The 15,286-nt window shown below is 40.4% G+C and overlaps 1 protein-coding gene across 1 annotated transcript in view; it reads left to right on the top strand.

Annotated features, from left to right (window-relative positions):
• ZNF704 (zinc finger protein 704) overlaps positions 1-15,286 on the top strand; it is a 101,242-nt gene that overhangs the window by 67,841 nt on the left and 18,115 nt on the right. The window contains exons 4-7 of the mRNA XM_062641555.1: positions 617-849; positions 4,270-4,370; positions 6,395-6,656; positions 10,375-10,479. Coding sequence (XP_062497539.1) covers positions 617-849; positions 4,270-4,370; positions 6,395-6,656; positions 10,375-10,479 — 701 coding nt within the window. The remainder of the gene's footprint in view (positions 1-616; positions 850-4,269; positions 4,371-6,394; positions 6,657-10,374; positions 10,480-15,286) is intronic.

The following is a 15,286-nucleotide window of genomic DNA, read 5'->3' as shown; positions in this document are numbered from 1 at the left end:
TATGAAGACAAAGGGATATCCATCTAAGGATACTTTCCACCTCATTTAGGCATTCAAGTTATGCAGAGGTGTGTGCAATGGGGGATTATGAACAGAGTGTTAATTATGGTTTTCTTTGGTGTCTACTGGGGTGTTGTATCATGGTTTTGCAGATCTACTTAGTGCCCTGGAACTCAGAGTGTATGTCCCCTTCCCAGGGGATCTCCTGTTGTCCATGCAGTGGCTTAGAGCTTGCTCTGATGCCCCACCAGCGTCCCATGTTCCTGTTGAAAGTTGAGGATGTATTTGAATGTTTTTCCTTGAGGGTGCTTGCAGTATCTGACTGCTTAGTGCAGTTTATGCTCCAGAATAGGTTATTTTTCCAAACCCAGCATTTCTTTTGGGGAAAATGTTGCTTGGTTTTAGTTTTGTTATTTCACTTTTTATGAAAGATCAAGTGTGGAATATATAATTTATATGCAGTAGGACAGATGTCGTTCCCCTCTCTACTTCCAACACTTTTGCTTTTCTTTATTGAACATACAGTTAATTACCAATATGGCATCTAAGCGTAAGTTAAGAGTTCCTTAGCCCTAACACATACTGTTGTAATGATGGCTGTTGTTGTCCTTGACAGAATCCATAAATGGATCTTGGAAGGAAGGAGGATTTGTGCCTTCTAGTACCAGCAGCAGTGGATACTGGAGCTGGAATGCTCCCAGTGACCAGTCCAACCCATCCACCCCATCTCCACCTCTGTCAGCTGATAGCTTCAAAGCTTTTCGGACACCTTCCCAGACAGATGATGGTATTGACGAAGCCGAAACAAGCAACCTTCTCTTTGATGAACCCATTCCTAGGAAGAGAAAGGTTAGCCTCATATTAAATTCCATACCCATGGGGAGATAGGATGTTGGTAGACTTATTTTGCTGTGAGAAAAGAACCAGTCACCCTAACAACTCTGTATTCGTGTCCCTCGTGGCATCCAGTTGGTGTAGATACTTGGTTTAGTCACTCTGTCTTGTTCAACCTTGTCACCTCTACACACATATAGTGCCATCAGTACTGCATACTTGCTGGCAGATGGTGAGGTTGTACAGATCCTCCTGTTCAGAAAGCACTAGAGTGATTTCCAGGTGTTGCCTCTGGCCGTCCAAGGGATTTCTGTCCTGTTTTGGCAAATCCTTTGTATGCAGGATGCAACAGGCAGACTTTACATGTTAATGTTATCACAAAAATGGGATATGGCCTTAATATTTCTTGTTCCCTGGAAGTGCTGTTTGTCTGATAGCATGTCAGATACCTTAATACTGTGGAGCTTTCTCTGCACAAACATATGGAGTGAAAAAAGGAAAGAGGTCAAACCTGATGGCTTTTGATACTGGTCAAGTTTATCCTTGGTAGGAGTGCAAAAGCAGATTAAATGAACCACAGCATAAAAACTAACCCCCCAAAAGAACTGTTCCACTAGCAAGCAAGCTCTTCTCAAAGAAAAAGAAAACAGATGGCACTAGTCCAAGTTTCCTTCCCTCCCAACACAATAGGACTGAATTTACATAGCAAGATGTAAAAGGGCTTTTTGTAAGGAGACCAAGCAGAGAATTTATTCTCCTTAGTGGCTGTTTCTGGCTCAGTCTGAGACAGTTAATTGCTTCATCACCAGCAGGAAGTTTTAGTGATTGTTTAAACCTGTTCAGATTTATCCTTCTGCTCCAGAAGCTGCTTGTTTGCTGACCCACAGTGTTCTGCCCTTGTCTGTGGGAGAGGAGTGGGAAATGTTTGTGTTTCTTGCTAAAGAGGAAAAAAAAAACAAAACTATTTTGGAGGACATTTTGTTATAATTAATTAGAAGTTAGAGCTGATTGTTAAAATAAAGAGATGATTCTTGGGGGTTGTGAGACAGGAGGAGTAGGAATGCAGAAGTGTGCTGGTTTGCCTCATACTTCTCAGTTAAAGTTCAGCTTGCTAGCATCACTTACTGCTCGGCTGTGATGAGACAGATGGGTTTGCAGCTGCCATCTTCATTGTTTTCTAAGTTGTCTTATAATATTTCTATTTATGTACCCACCACAGATCTATTACACTGTCTGTTCTGGTTGGCAGGGATTTTGCTCTGTATTGCAAATGTTTGAATTAGATAAATAATGACATTACCTGCCAAACTTTGTTTTATAAATGAACTGTGTTTCCTGCAGGTTTTTTTATTCTGTCCCCAGCATGGTACTTTATCTGAGTACAGCTTTACACGTTTAGAAGCTGAAATAAAAATGTTCAGGTTATTTCTTCTTCAGGGCTGCAAAAGTCATCAGGAATAAACCTGGAAACAGAGCAATTGATAACCTCACTTTTCCTCATTAAAGTTTCTTCCATTTCATGTTTGGAAAATGTCATGTTTGCAAGCACTTCCTGTGAAGAAATTTGTTTGCTTAGAAGTTTCCACTAATGTAGTTGTTCCTCACCAAAACATTTGTGTTCCATTGTTTTCTTAAGTAAAACCTTAAGCCAGATTAGGCTATTTTTGGACTAGTCAGAAATGGAAGCATAGTTTATGTTCTGTATTTCTACTGAGTGAGATTTCATTTGGTTACATTAAAAACCATGGGGTTTTGCAGACTTGTAGCACTGACAGTAAAACCAGAAACACAGTGCAGCTAGGAGACAGGTTTTGCCTTCAAACTGGAGACGGATGTTAAGCCACTCTGTGTTCATAAAGATGCACATGGTGTTCACAAGGTGATATGGGATTCTCAAGATGTAAATGATAAGTGTAGTCTTCATCTTGTCACTGTGGCTGGTGGTTGGTTGTAAGGTTTTGAGATGATGATAGTATTTAGTATTATATTATAAAAGTAAGAAATGTATTTATGAAGATTGCTAGATAGGTTATATTTAGGGAAAAAAAAGGAGTTCTGTATCTATTTGAATGGCACTTGTATTGTTAGATTAAAAAATTACAGAGGGGATTCACGTGCAACTTATTCCAGGGTAGAAGGTTTTCATACAAAGAGTATGATCAGGTGCCTCAAATCTTAAAGCCCTTAGCATCTGTACTTCCAAAGAGGTGTTAGACTGCCAAGAAACAATGAGAACATGCTGCTACAGTCAGCTTAAAGTCCATCAGCTAAGGTTTGTTACAATTATTTTCTTATCATCATCTTTCTAGCAAATGCTGAAACTACCATGCGGTTCCAATGGTCCAAAGTGTCCAAACTAAACAACTTTTGTTCAAGACACAGTGAAGCCATATATTTAACTCTTCAGGATATGCTTGTTCCCTCCTTGTTTTTCTCAATTGAGCATTATATGAAAACGTTCATTTAATCTTACATGTAATTAAAATTGTAAGACAGTAATAAATATTTTGAAGCTCTTCCTCTTTTTAATAATGTGTTCTGTAATAATAGAGAAAATTATTTTTGAGAAGTAAAAATAATTATTTTCTTAAAATTCATAAAGTATGATTTTGTGGTAGAAATAGCTTTAAAAAAATCTATACAGTTCTGCAACATCTTCATTGTTTGTTACCACATACTGGGCTTTAAATTAAGACTGGTTTTCTCTAGAGTCTTCAAAATATTGAAGATGGGGCTGCTTACATCCTTGTTGGCTGTGCTCCAAATCAGTGATAACTCAGTTTAGGCCAATGAAGTTATATTAAATAATATAAGAAGAATATTAAAATTACATTATACATGTATTCTGTTTAAAACGTTGAACACTGCCAGATGGCTTCTCACTCTCTTGTCCAAGTAAGGGTCACAGCAGCTTCTGAATGAAATCAGAGCAGGTTTTTGCCAACTCATGGGTGAATATTGTCACAGCAGAAGCTACAGTTTCCTGGCACAGTATTTTTTATGTGTTGCAAAATTCACAAGCAGAAATATTCATAAGAGTTTGCTTTAGGAAGATCTTAATTTAAGAAGATGCTTTGCATGAAGTGAGAAGTCCTCATCAGCTGTTCTTTGAAAGGCTCCAAAGAAGTGTTGGAAGTTTTTATATCATCTGTCTCCTTTAGTGGGTAGACAGAAACTGGAACTTGCAAATGAAAACGCTGTGCCAAAGAGTAGAGAGAGATGAAGTTTTCTCACAAGCTGCTCCTGCAGCTTTTCACTGGGATTCTGCTGAGTTCAGTAGGATGAGCCTATTGACAGAGACTCTTACATCATTACAGATTTGGAATTAGAGACTCTGAACCTTCACAGTGTTTTGTAACTGTGTATCTGTTTGGGGTGGTTTGGGTTTTGTTCTATATTCCATATGACTAACGTTGCTTTACTCATAATTTTCAGAACTCCATGAAGGTGATGTTCAAATGCCTGTGGAAAAACTGTGGGAAGGTACTGAGCACAGCTGCAGGGATTCAGAAACACATACGGACCATTCACCTTGGGTAAGAAAGCAGTCTCTTCAGAAAGATTTGATATAGAAGGGGGGCAGTCACACTTGGCTGGGGAGATGATCTAGATTGCCCTTGGCTATTCTGTCTCAGATCCCTAGGTTCCTGAGGAAATTGTGGAGTGGCACATCAAGATGAGCAAGACCTTACTCTACAGTGAGGCACTTTCTTTCCTGAACTTTTGTGACCTTTGCTAGATCACATACAGCTCTAAGTCACTGCACTGCCCTAATAATGGCCACACAACTCAGTGGCATTTACTGCGTATCAAGTGCCGCTCTCTGCACGTCATGTCCAGGCTGATGTGGTGTGAAAAACAGCAAGTTTCAGGGTCTTGCACTAATACTTTCCATCCACATCACATCAGATCAGGTGCTTGAGCTAGTTCTGAGTCAAATACCAAAAGAACCTCCAAACAAGCCACCTAAGAAACACAAGGAAAAGAAACTGAATTGCAATTCCGTGTGTATGTTACTTGTACTAGGAGCAAAAGCAGACAAATCTTGTATGACACAAGCTTGTTTCAGAGGTTTAGTTTGCAACTGAAATCTCCAGCACAGTTTGCTGAGTGACCTAGCTGTCTCGTCTGTATTTATAGTGGGGACTCATGGTCTTCAGCTGTTAGGTACGTGAAAATGCATCTCTGTTGTGTAGTCTGTTACCCAGTGCTTAAAACTTAAGTGACTGTGAGGAAGTAGTCTAGTGCAGAGCTCAGGAGAGTCTTGCAAAGGGCATAGTAATTGCTGATGTGATCTGAAGAGTGAAGTAATCAGAAACACAAAATGTCTCTCAAAATGGCATTATGGGTGTTGCTTTGTCCTGTGTATTATGGGGAGATCGTTTTTGGGGCACAGAAGATGGAGAAGTAAACAGCAGAACTTCTCTGGAATTTAGAGTTTGTAACTTTGCCTGAAAGAGGAGCTTTGGTGAATGTGACTGCAGTTTGATGTATAGTACTTCTGGTAGAGCCTTTCAAACTGGTGAACACATGCTCTCTCAACAAGTTCTGCTGGGTAAGGTGGTGAGAGAACCACAGAGAGAGGTATTGGAGCAAGCAGGCTAAACAACTGGTTAGGCGCTGGTTTTGTGGTGCTTGCCTGGAGAAGGAGAGGACCAGTGTTCAGCCCTGATATGGATATGCAGCCTGGAGGATTTTTAGGGCTCTCAGATTTCCCATATGGAAGATTCAGGAGAAAATACGGATGTATGAGCTGTGAGTTACCTCTGTATAGCTTGTGGGTTATTAATGTGCTAAGAGAGTGGTTTGTTTTGAACTTCGAAATGGACATGTAGCCTACTGAGAGCTATTGCTTCTAGCACTTGCACTCAAATACACAACAGATAGTGCCAGGGATGCAGGGGCAATTAAACCTTTTACATTTCCTTCTTCAGTAATTCTGCTTCTGGAGAGCAGGACCAGAAAGTCTTACACTGGCAAGCAAACTGATATATGTCCCTTTTCTGCCTGTGTCTGAAGGAGTTGCATGGTGAGACTGCTAGCAGCTTCTTCTGTTATGCCAGAAGGGTTATGGTGAACCACAGCCATGGCTATATGTGGTTTAATTAAGTAACCTATGATAAGATTACATACTGTATGCTATGACATTAGTGAAGTATATCTTGTCCATGTTTTTTATCTTTTCCTGTCCTTCTGTGACTGCTTTGTCTTTCTGAAGTCAAAGTACACTGAGATTCTTGTTAACTTCAGTAGTTAGGAATGAGAAGCTGATATTCAAGCTGAAGCACAGAAGTTAAACATCTACTTTAAGGTCAAAAAATTAGTCATGAAGAACACAGAGGGGAAAAAATCTAATTCTTCTTTCCCCTCAGACAAGATGATTTTCTCTTCCTCTTCCCCTCTCCTGCAGTCAGATTGCTGATAAAGTAGGTAGTGTTGAAACTGGGAATAGTAGTTTATTGACAGTATGAATATATTTGCTCATGTATCTAGATCTTAAAATTTACCGTGGGGTTCTTGCTTTCATTTAATCAGTCTTTCATTCTTTGTCTTGATACAGACGTGTAGGAGAGTCTGACTACAGTGATGGAGAGGAGGATTTTTACTACACAGAAATCAGGCTCAATACGGACTCAGTAGCTGATGGTTTAAGCAGTCTTTCCCCAGTCTCTCCATCTTTAGCATCTCCTCCTGCCTTTCCTACCCAAGATGCAGTCCGTCCCGAAACTTCCTGTGCCAAAACTGAGACTAAATTGATGACACCTCTGAGCCGCTCAGCTCCTACCAACCTCTACCTCGTACACACGGACCATGCTTACCAGGTAACGCCAGTGAGAGCAAACTCAGCTGATTACACTAATGCCATTAATGCATAAAGAAATGTCAGATCACAGTGTTCGGAATTTAAAAAGCCAAGTCTAGTTTTAGGTCAAAAATTTGAAAGGTTTTCAGGGCAGTTCAAGAGGTTTGTCTCATTTAAATTTAGATGTCTGCTTCTGAGCTAGTTGTTTGTGCTCCCACCATAGCCAGTGGGTATTGGGGTGCTATTTATCCAGCCACACTCAGATGCATACTTAAGGCTGAAAAGAGCTGCTCTGTCATTGCCTACCTCAGTTAATTCTTCACTGACGATAAGGAGAGCCCAAGGTGACGTGCTCAGATGTGGTGTCATGCATTGTAAAAACTCTTAGTCAGCTGAATCCCTCCCAGAGTCTTCATTTCAGCTCTGCTTGTGCTGTTGGCAAGTACTCAAGGGATGCCAGGAAATTAGTTTCCTTTATTTGTACAGTGTGAGATGTCAGTTTTCATATATGAAGCAGGGAAGGATGAATGAAAAGGCATATATCGTATCCTCCTACTCTTAGAGCTAATGCTTTGCAAATGGCAAAAATCCAATCAGATTCAAAACCTGTTGTTCCCAAAACTTCCAAGTTCAGACAGAAAACATTAATTTTAAAAGTGCACTAAAACTTGACACATTTTCGTCTGGATACCATATGAGAAAAGACAAAAAAAGGCTTTGAAGTAGTGTGGTCTGTGACCTGTGTATGCACTGGAGAACTGGACTCTGTTAAATTTATCAGAAGGACTAATTCTTTATATACAGCATTGTACAGCTGAAACCTTTTTGTTGTGTGTCTGAAGCAGACCCACTAAAAAAGGCACCACAGAGAGGGAACCACACAGAACTCTCAGGGTTGTTTCAGGCTCTCTTGCATGGCAGAAAGCATAGGTGGAAGCTTGGCATCTCAGGTGGGAGTTGCATCAGGTATCACACCAACTTGGGGACTGATCAAGCCAGCTAGGAGAAAGACTTTAAGTCTAGCTTAAGCCCTGCAAGTCTAAGCTGCTGAGAAGAGTCTTACTTCATTTGGGATGTGCAGTAGCGACAGTCTCCCCTGCAACTTGGAGGCTTACTTGATTCTTTTTTATAAGCAGCCTTTGAGTAAAGCACTTGTGTAAGGAAATTGCAGTTCAAATAGGACTTAATGGACTAGAAGAGAAGGTGATAACATACCATCGTATTTCCTGCAGTTTGCTTGCTGGGGTGAGCCATTGTGCAGAATTTCAAAACTTTTTTTTACTTCTTGTATTATCCGTATCAAACCTGAAAATATCGAATGGGAATGTAGCGGTGAAGGTCATATCTCATGGGAATGAGAGCATGAAAGTGGCTATTACTTCATTGGGAGTGAAAAGGCAAAATTCACAGCTCAATGAACTCAGATAAAGGAGGCTGAATTATGTTAACAGGAATCCCAGTATTCCTGTTAAAAAAGGGAAAAAAACGCAGAATCCAAAGCTGGGTCACAAGAATCCAAACCAGATCTGTTAATTGCTATTTCCTGTACGACATGAGAATGTACTATCTGTAGTAAGAAAAAGTATAAAGCGAAAGCGAGCAGGCACGTCCTGACTTTCTTCTCTGACCCACTTCTATGGAGGAGGAAGGATTTAGAATAAATGAAGAAAATGTGGAAAGTACAGCAAATGGGGTGAACTGCAATGGAGGAACCCCAAAGAAAGATTATGCGAGAAGAGTCTAACATCTTCTTTGAACAAGGTAGCTTTGTAAACAACAAAGAGGCAGTACAGAAGAACAAATCCCTGTGGATTTGAGGAGAGCATTTTATCTTACAGCATCTAAGCAGTATTTTTTAGGGTAGAGATTAAATGTAGTGTAGGGGAGAGAGCTGGGGAGTCAGGGAGAACAGCACTGAGTTATTTTGAAGGAGCTATTGAATGTTATTAGTGGAGCTGAATAAAAAGCTGTTTTGGTGCCTGATCTCATTTTCATTAAATCACTTGGGTACTACACAAATACTGTAATAAACTTGGGAGATGTCAACAGTACAAAGATATGCTTACATGACTGGGTGATCTTAACAATAGGTAACAGATCAAAAGGTTTGAGCACCATGGCATTTTAGGAAACAAATTATGGCAGTTTTAAACTTCCTGACGTGTCATTATGAAACTACTGCCCGTACCTGTTAGATTTTGCTACAGAGGAACTACAGCTGGGCTCTTCCAGCATCTAGGGTTTCCCTTGCAGGTCTTATTCAAATAGGTGAGGAAGGCACTTTGCTGATCACAGCTTTGAGCTGACAACCCAAAGGGTGATGAGCGGAGGCAGTGCCACCTCGCTGTCCACCAAGCACCCTCCAGTTCTTTCTGGTGGGAGCGCTGTGGTCAGTCACTGCTTCCCATTTGATCAAGGTTGTGATGCAGCGCTACTGCGCTACTGGTACCATTTGGAGTTGCCAGATTTTTCTTGATGCCTTTCAGCAGAGTTTTTGTGTATTATGGAGCTCAGTTGATGTTTGTTCCATATGTCTGTGTGGATTCTCTTGGAGATGTCAGCAGGCTCAGCAGCCTGCAGAGCATCGCTGCCACAGACAGAGGCATCCAGTGGTCTTAGTTTCTCTGCCCTGGGGAGACTGCAGGGATTGCATCAACACTTGTTTACTCTGAAGATTATCTTTAATGGCTACTAGGAGGCTGTGGTTTGTCATCACTCCTCTCTGCCTGGTGGTGGCTCAGGGAAGCACTCTTCCCTGAAGTGGTGAGATAATTTCAGCAGCCCCAAACACAAACACTTCTGAAGTGTATTGCATTATTGTCAGGCACAGGCAACCTGAAGGCAGAAGTAAAACTCATTTTTAAGAGCGGATTCTGTGGAAGTTTAAAGCAAGGAGCCTTTTCTGTGGTGACAGCTTGAAATTCAAGAGTCAAAGGGAGGCTATGTTTATGGTGGCTGCTAATGCTACTGCTACCGTTACCCAGGGTAGCTGCAAAGGTATTAATTTTCTGACTCTGTAGATTAAAGGGGATTCAGAAATTGGCAGGGAAGAATTCCTGAGGGCTCACAGCCCAGTGAGAAAACCAGAGGGAAGGCCCAAGATGAAAGATGCTCAGCAGTCTGAGCACCCCAGATGGGAAGAACGTAATTGTTCAAGGGGCCCAGGCATCCGTCAAGTATTTACTTTAGCTTAGTTGTGTAAGAGCTGTTTTCTGAATCCCAAGGGTGATTTTTAGCTCTGTGTTTTTAATAGGAAAGACTGTTTTAATTGAGATGATTCTTAATTGCATTTATCTAATAAACAAGCCCTTACTGCTGATCATTACCCCTGTTGTCCAGAAAACCTCACTATCCAGTCTTCCGTTTAAACTGGCTGCCATCAGTTTAAACCCTGCCTTGCTTATTGATGCTACCTGGCATTATTTTAAGTTATTTGTAGATGATGTTTGATTTTGAATGGGTTTTCATCAGATCAGGCTTTAAAGGGTTGTGCGTGGATTCTTCTGAGAGCTATCGTGTTTCTGTAAAAAAAAATTTAAGATGTAATTATGTCTTTTCCATACTGGCTTGTCCATGATTTTCCCTCTCAGAAGGGTAAAATGCTTGTTGCCATGCAGGTTTTTTCTGCCTTGGAAAGTCTCTTGTAGATTTACAGGTTCAAGGAGCAAAAGACCCCTTGAAATGCTTTGGGAGAGAAGTGGTTCTTCTTACTGGAATAATATTTTCTTTCCACACAGGCAACTCCTCCAGTGAACATTCCAGGGTCAGCAAAATTCACTCCCAATGGCAGTAGCTTTAGCATCTCTTGGCAGTCGCCTCCAGTTACCTTCACCGGCATTCCAGTAAGTGAATGACAGAAAAAGAAAGACATTAAAAGAATAAGTTTTTTAGGCTTTGTTTTGTTTCACAGTGCCTCATGATAAAAGTAAATTTGACATAGCAGATACCAAAAAGAAACCAATTAAATATATTTGGGTCTCTACAAGCAGAGAATTGGATATATGGTATCTCGTCTTTTAACAGTATGTTGACAAAAGAACATTGTGGTAGGTGCAGAGCCTGGCACTATGTGTTCTTTTTTGTGCCACTAAGGTTCCTTACAAAACTAGATGTAAAGTCAGCTAGGTGATGGTTATGTTAACAGGCCAACTGGATTCAAGCAGTAGAGCTGTTACCTCAATGAACTCTTGACAATGAAGCATATTTGAAAGGCAACTGAAAGAATAAGAAGAAATGCAAAGTCTGATTCTAGGAGGCTACATATATATAAACCCTATTGATAGCAGAAAATTTATACATAATATAGGTTCAGTTCATACTGCATTTTTATATTAATATGTATTTCAGTTTGACAGCTTTCTAATGAAGATGTATTAGATGCATGTATTAGAGGTAAAGTCAGCTCTGACTCTTTTTTAAATTCAAAAAAGTTGGTGTACAAAGCCTCATTTCATAACTGGGACTGCAGAAATACGATGTTTGCTTGTCCCAAACAATGCAATACAGGTGTGTATACTGTAAGGAGAGTTAGAAACCTTTATGGAGAGTTCAAAGGGATTGGGCCTTCTAGTGCCTAGCATGTGAATACTGAAAGTAAATGTAAATCACTATGAGTAGTGGAAGATCTTCTGTATAATGAGTAGAAATAAATATTAATGTAATGTATCCTAATTCTTATTGGAAAGCATTTTTCAGTATAAATTGAAACTCAGTAATCAAAAACCTTTTTGCTATCATAACATCTCATTTACTATTACACTTCATGAATTTATGAATTTTTAAAGTGTGATATATAAAGCGCATTGCTCATCTAGAGAACCATATAGCTTTTTTAATCCTGACAGCGACTATTAGACATGGCAATAAGAGATGCTATTTCCCTCCCTTCTCTTCACCAAGTAAATCTCCAAAGCTTCTTACTGTCAACTTTTGGCAAACCTTGGAGATTTTCTGCAGAGGCTGTGGCACCCTGCAGGGCTGATAAAAATGACAGTGGCTGAATCAATTACATTGCACTCTGCCAATGAATATTTATTCAATTCCATCAAGGAGCAACTAACACTAAAAGACATCACGCTGGCAGCAATTTCAGCAAGGGTGCCTTGACAGAGCGTGCTATCCGTAAAGTTCCTCGAGAATTTGATTTCACAACAGTGGGGTTGATACAGAGCAATTATGAAGCTGGCTCCTTCTGTGGAGTAGCAGAAATTGGTACCAGGAGTGTTGAGAATCTAAAAATGCAATTAGGCACATTGTAAATCAGACTCTTAAGAGGACAGGATTAGACACTTACGTGTTCAGTTTACTTGTTCAAGCAATAACTTTGATCTGTGGCTGTAGAGTTGAGAGTTTTCAAAAGAATTTAAGAAATGCCAGATCACTCTCTGAGAACTGTATGGAGATGCCAATGATTTAAGTACAATTTCAAAATAATCTCAATACAAAAGCCTGGGGAAGCAGTGGTGATGGCAGCATTATAAACCACTCAAGGAACCGATGAACTGCCTTTATATCTCTTGTGTAACAACATTTATAGGCTGTTTACCAAAAAAAAGGGGAAGAAGAAAAAGCCTTCTAGGTCGGCACACACTTGACTCTTCTGTCATCAGTGAGATTATATATGAATTACTAAGACTTGCCTGCAGTGAAGAATCACGTGCAGTATGTGAGGGTGCGAATGCAAGGTGATGTTAAATAACTGTACATTAAATGAAAGTTTTGTTTTTCTTGTTTCAGAGTAAATTTGATATTGCTTTATAAAAAAAGGTCTCTCTCAATTCCCACCCTTACACTGGATGTAACTACTTTAGGAAAGCTATAGGTCAGGGGACTTCTTCCTTCTCTTACGAGGTTCATTTAAGCCTAGACCATGTGAAAGAGCCAGCATACTATAAACTCATGCAGTTATATATGTACGTTGTCCCTGAGATTAGATGCACGTCTGTAGCACCCAAAGGAACTTCAGAGAGTAAGTCTAAACTTTTACTTTTTGCCTGACCCTTAATATTTATTCAAGCAGTTTCCTACAGTGGCTTTTTTCCTACAACACTTTTTTGGCCTGGCCAAACCACTGAGGAGCAAAGGATTAATTACAGATTTGCAAAAGTGCATAGGTCTACACATTTCTTGATGTTATTGATGATATGGGAATGGGGCCATTCTGTCCCTGATTCCTGAGAAAGCTGTTGCATCCTGGTTTTGAACAGGCTTCTTTCTAGACCTCTATGTCAGAAGCTGAGTCCACAAGACAGACAAAATAGTCTTCTTTTTTGATTGGGGTTTTTTTGACACCTACCGTAGGTGTCTTCCCATTCATTTCAGTGACACTGACCACTCACACCATAGGCATTTATCTAGAAGTCTTGTAGTCATAAAGGAGGAGAATAAGGGGAGCCTCCAAAGTCCTTATGCTTTGTGCTCTGAATCATGCATAAGTTAGATTCCCAAGGCAAATGGAAAATACCCTTTTTCTTACCATTTTCCTAAGATAACTTTGAAGGTGCAAGAGAAGGTTGAATGTTGGCACAGCTATTAGTTGTTGGGTGTACTTCTCTGTAGCAGTAAGGACAAGTTCATGTCTGCTGTACCACTTGAGACTGAACTAGAAGAAAAAATACAGCACAGCATGGAGATATAGAAGGAGGGTGAATTAAATGATGTGAGTGGGATGAGTGGCAGTGGGTTCTGTATCTCTTGGTACTGGAGGAGTTAACCACCATATAGTTCCACTTTTATGTCATGTAGGATGGAAGTCGTCTTTAATGCCAGTGTGATCTCTGCTGTGTGATACTGTTTTACCTGCCCATAAGACCCCAAAAGGTTGAACAGGAGAGATCTTTAAGTTTCATAACCTGATGTTTACAGATCACAAATCTTCTCTGTAAGCACAGTTTCCCCCAGGAGATGTAACTGGAAACTCCAGGTCCTTGCTTCAAACAGACACTTTCATTCCACATTAATTTTCTGTGTTAGACAACACTTCAAACGTGAAAAGCCTCCGAGGGCAAAGGTTGCCTTCTCACACCCTCCTCTTAATCTTCTCTGCTGTCACCTACAAAGGAGTACATCTGCCTGGTATTGTTTAGACCTGCTGCAGAGCATATCAGAATGGACTACAGCTCAACTTCAGTGCAGTTTAGCTGCCTTGGCATGCCAATCTGTGCAAACCATTGTGCAGAAACCCTCTCTGGAGCATGAGAGGAGGCACAGTGTGCACGCTACAATTACTGCTCAATCCTGTTCTGTGTTTGGAAGCTTTCAGGGTAATTGGTTATAACATAGGAGGCCATCAGAGTACTTTTTTATTCAGTGATAACCAAGGAATATATTGAGTATCAGTTAGTAGTGGTAGATATAAAAAAACCCTGGAAGAATTGACTGGAGGTCTCTGGTTGCTGGTAATGACTAGAAAACTGCATGGTATGGTAAATGCCAAAGACTAGAAAAGTGTAACTGCTTTGCATTTTGTCTTCAGTATTTCAATCATTCTTCAGTAAAACAAGAGAAGAAGTTGATAAAAGGTAGACGAAAAAAGCAGTAGACAACAAGCTGCCCTCGACATTCTGGAGTGATAGGACAGAAGGAGCTGGTGTGGTCTCTGCATGTACAAAACATGACTGATGGTAAGCAGGCAGAGGCAGAAAGTAAATTTCTTTCAAATTTTGGAGATATATTCCATATATCAGTAATGGTCTAAACTAGTTCAGTGTGAGCTGCACATGGAGTTACAGCAGAAATTTCTATAGTTACCAGCCAAGAGTAAAAGTTGAAAGAGTGTCCACACTCCGTTAGGAGTACTAGCTTTTTGCTGCTGTGGAGTAGCTATAAAATAGGCTTTATATTAAGGATCAAAGCACATTCAGTAACTCTCTTCAAGTCAGGTCAGTTCTCATTCTTCCAAATACTGTGAGACTTCAAATGGGCAGGAGTGAAGTCACAGCAATGCAGGTAACTCTTGACAGTATCTGCAGCTGTCGCTGCAGGAGGCAGTGACTCCACGCACCAGCTGCCCAAATGAAGCTTTTTGTTCTGTACACAGCAAAAAATGAGTGTTCATAAATTTTTCTGATGCTTTAGATGTGGCCTTTACCCAGGAGCAAAATAAGACCCTGGCAGTAAATAATTCAGGAATTATTTAAGGCCAAGTTTTATGCTATGTGGTTACTCGAATAATGCTGCCAACCCCCAGGCTCATGCAGGAGGCTTATTTGGAAAGTCTCAGAGGACCAAGCTGTGCCCTTTGCTCGGGAGCATTGACAAAGGAGGACAGACACCTGCTGAGGAGGTTCACAATGCACAATAAAGGAAATAATGCAGTACGTGTTGCTAGCAGTCTTGATCAGAAGGGCTGCCTTGTGCTCCCATTAAAACCTTGAGGGCCACATCGTAACTGCCCTGCAGCAAATCCTCTTTCCCAAGGCTGTCTCCACAAAGAGTGACAATTCACAGACGGGAGCAGCACATGAAATCCCTTTGTTTCACAAGGGGTTGTTGGTATTGATCTCAGCACAGGATGGAGTTTATTCTTCCATTTATTTGCTCTGCTTAAATTGGAGCAAGTTTTCGTAAGAGCTGTTCGGAGTTCTTAAATAAGAATTAGTATATTATTTTCCATATTGACAAGACCTGCAGTGATGCTGATCTATATTC

The sequence above is a fragment of the Pezoporus occidentalis genome, unplaced genomic scaffold, assembly GCF_034315485.1.
Source record: "Pezoporus occidentalis ecotype Australia unplaced genomic scaffold, CSIRO_AGI_Poc_V1 ctg69, whole genome shotgun sequence".
NCBI lineage: Eukaryota > Metazoa > Chordata > Aves > Psittaciformes > Psittacidae > Pezoporus > Pezoporus occidentalis.
The sequence above is the reverse complement of the archived record's forward strand: the minus strand, read 5'-3'. Positions and strand labels throughout refer to the sequence as shown.